Source organism: Acyrthosiphon pisum, chromosome A1 (assembly GCF_005508785.2).
Source record: "Acyrthosiphon pisum isolate AL4f chromosome A1, pea_aphid_22Mar2018_4r6ur, whole genome shotgun sequence".
Taxonomy (NCBI): domain Eukaryota; kingdom Metazoa; phylum Arthropoda; class Insecta; order Hemiptera; family Aphididae; genus Acyrthosiphon; species Acyrthosiphon pisum.
In genome coordinates, this window is record NC_042494.1 from 147,275,001 (window position 1) to 147,277,984 (window position 2,984).

At 25.7% G+C, this 2,984-nt stretch overlaps 1 protein-coding gene across 1 annotated transcript in view; it reads left to right on the forward strand.

The window, feature by feature from the left end:
• The window catches only part of LOC100159382 (Golgi phosphoprotein 3 homolog sauron), a 6,945-nt gene extending 4,170 nt beyond the window's left edge, over window positions 1–2,775 (forward strand). The window contains exons 2-4 of the mRNA XM_001951949.4: window positions 1,563–1,809; window positions 1,895–2,070; window positions 2,191–2,775. Of these exons, the coding sequence (XP_001951984.1) occupies window positions 1,563–1,809; window positions 1,895–2,070; window positions 2,191–2,439 (672 nt within the window). The 3' untranslated portion in view covers window positions 2,440–2,775. The remainder of the gene's footprint in view (window positions 1–1,562; window positions 1,810–1,894; window positions 2,071–2,190) is intronic.
• The last annotated feature ends 209 nt before the right edge of the window (window positions 2,776–2,984 follow it).

Here is a 2,984-nt window from a genome sequence, read left to right on the forward strand (position 1 = left end):
AAAAAACGTGTGGTTATTTATAGGTGATAACCTGATTTGCCTAAGTAAGTAAATAAACCAAAATGCCATATTGCCATAAACAAAATATAGATTTTCATATATTAAATTAAATTTTTAAATTAATAAAAATAGATTCTAATCACAATGAACAATTTTCCAAGATTTTCGGTATTTTCCAGGGGGGGGACATGTCCCTCCCTTGCCCCCCCATATGGGCGCCCTTGCTTATTTAAGCACCATATTTGTTGAATATTGATGTAGATACACTATATTTAGATGTTTCATTTGTATTATACTAGCTGATCCCGTGCACTTAGTTGTTGCCCGTTAAATGTACCAACTCTATATGACTCAAATTTTGTTAAATTTGTCATTTAATATTCGTTGTATGGTGTTCAAAATTTATCTTAACTTTTCTGCTGCCCAGAATAAAAATTCTGATTCGCAGCAGTATATTATCTGGTATGCAATCTACCTGCGGGCTGCGGTAGATTGCAGACCCTGTGCCTGATTAACCGATACCAACCTATATATAATAGGTAAACAACAATAAACTAAATTTTTATTATAGTTAGATATAATTATATTTTTAAAAACATTTCCTACTAATCTAATGGGTAAATTATTTTTATGAATGAATAATGACAATATTTTTATTAGCTATAAGTATTGTTGACAGTTTTGATTTGACAGATTGATTACAGTTGTTTACTTGGAAAATAATGACTTAATCTATTGATAATTTTAATTTTAAGGACCTTACCTAACCTTTTGAATGCAATTATTAATTGCTAGATTAACAAAATAAATAATACATTTTTTTCATTATTTTTTTACATATATTGTAAAATGATGTCATTTTACTGTAATATTTACTTAACAAGTCTAAAACACAATAATTACACAGATAGTCTCGCAGATAGTTAAAGATCATAATTTTTGAATTTATACATAGCCTAGAACTTTAAACTTTAGAATTATCAAGTACTCATTTATCACTGAAATCTTAAATCAATCACTTTTTATTCTTTCAAATTAGTAGTATAAGTATAACAATTTTCAAAGAAATAATTAAATAATAGTAATATTATGATAAGTGTAAGTTATAGATATAATAAATATCTTTAACTTTCCAGTTGGCATGCTATTAGCTGTAACAAGAGTATTTTACAACAGTAATAATATTTTGTGATAATCTTACATATATAAAATATTAATACATTAACTGTAATTTATGATAAAGGGAGTAATAAAATAAAATAAATTAAAGAAACATCTGCACAAAAATCATTTTAAATTTAAAATTTCATAATTTTTACTTCAAAAAATCAATGCTTGCATATTATATTTAAAGTGTTTGGCCCATCTCTAGTTTTAAGTACCTATCATTATTTCTAATCTATTATATTATTTACAGATTCAAAACATAAACACATTATTAATAATATTATCATTAAAGTATAACTATTCCAGTGACACTTTTGTTAAATACCTACTGTAAATTATTTAGCTTACTATTACATATTTACAAAAGGTTATTCACATTTATAATTATTTTATAGGGGTATACATCATTTTGGAATGATTCAATTTCATCTGGCTTACGTGGATGCATACTTGTTGAACTTGCACTTCGTCAAAGAATTGAACTAGAAAAAGCTGGCATGCGAAGAAAAAGCCTACAAATGAGGAAAGTAATTATAAAAAATGAGACGCCTACAGGTGATGTTTTGTTAGATGAAGCTCTCAAACATATCAAAGAGACCAATCCTCCTGAAACAATACAAAGTTGGATTGAATATTTGAGTGGTGTGTTATAAAATAAAAGTTTTTTTTTTTAAATCATCATTTATAACTAGTATAACAGCATAATTAACTTAATTTTTGTTTACAGGTGAAACGTGGAATCCTTTGAAAATCAAATATCAACTGAAAAATGTGAGAGAACGATTAGCAAAAAACTTAGTAGAAAAAGGTGTTCTCACCACTGAAAAACAAAACTTCCTTTTATTTGATATGACTACGCATCCATTAACAGATAATGAAGCTAAAGTTAGGCTAGTTAAAAAGGTAATCAGTTCAGTATTACATTGTTTTTATGTATTCTGCATTTTACATAACAATTGTTTCCTTCATTAATTTATTAACATATTAATTTACTTATTATGATTTTATGATATAAAATATTAGGTGCAAGATGCTGTTTTGTCTCGGTGGATTAATGATCCACATAGAATGGATAAACGACTGTTGGCTTTATTATTGTTGGCTCAAGCATCAGATGTACTGGAAAGTGCATTTTCTCCACTAAATGATGAAGATTATGAATTAGCTACTAGAAGATTACGAGAATTATCAGATATGGATTTAGAAGTTGAGTCAATGAAAGGTTCTACTAATGACGTAATTTGGGCTGTATTTGCCAATTTCAATAAATAAGTTTATTTAAGACCAAATAGTTAACCAACATTCTTATACATTGCTGGGGAAGAATATAAATATGTAATAAATAATATTGTATAATCATTTGCCATTTTACGTTTTATTGATTTTCTTAATGAAATTATATTTTTTATTTAATATGCATTGACTAGGTAAACCTAATGTATTTTCAAAAATGTAAATAACTAGAAAGTCAGCAGACTATTGTACAAAAAATAATGGTTAAATATCAAATGTGAATGCCTTGTAATATAAATGTATTATTTATTTTGTAATACCTAATATTACTTTTGGTCATTATGAGTTAAACTAAAATTGTGAGTAGTAAATTTATATAATACACTTATAAAAACTAAAAGACATACTTATATCTTATAGTTCAGTAATACTACTGATTAGCTACAATTTTAGTGCCATTTTTATTCTTAAATCCGCTATTGTTATTGAAAATGTATTTATAATTAAATTTTTATGTTGAAATTTAAGATAATTTTATTTTATAAATATGAAATATATTATTCCTTTTTAAAACTATAAATTTG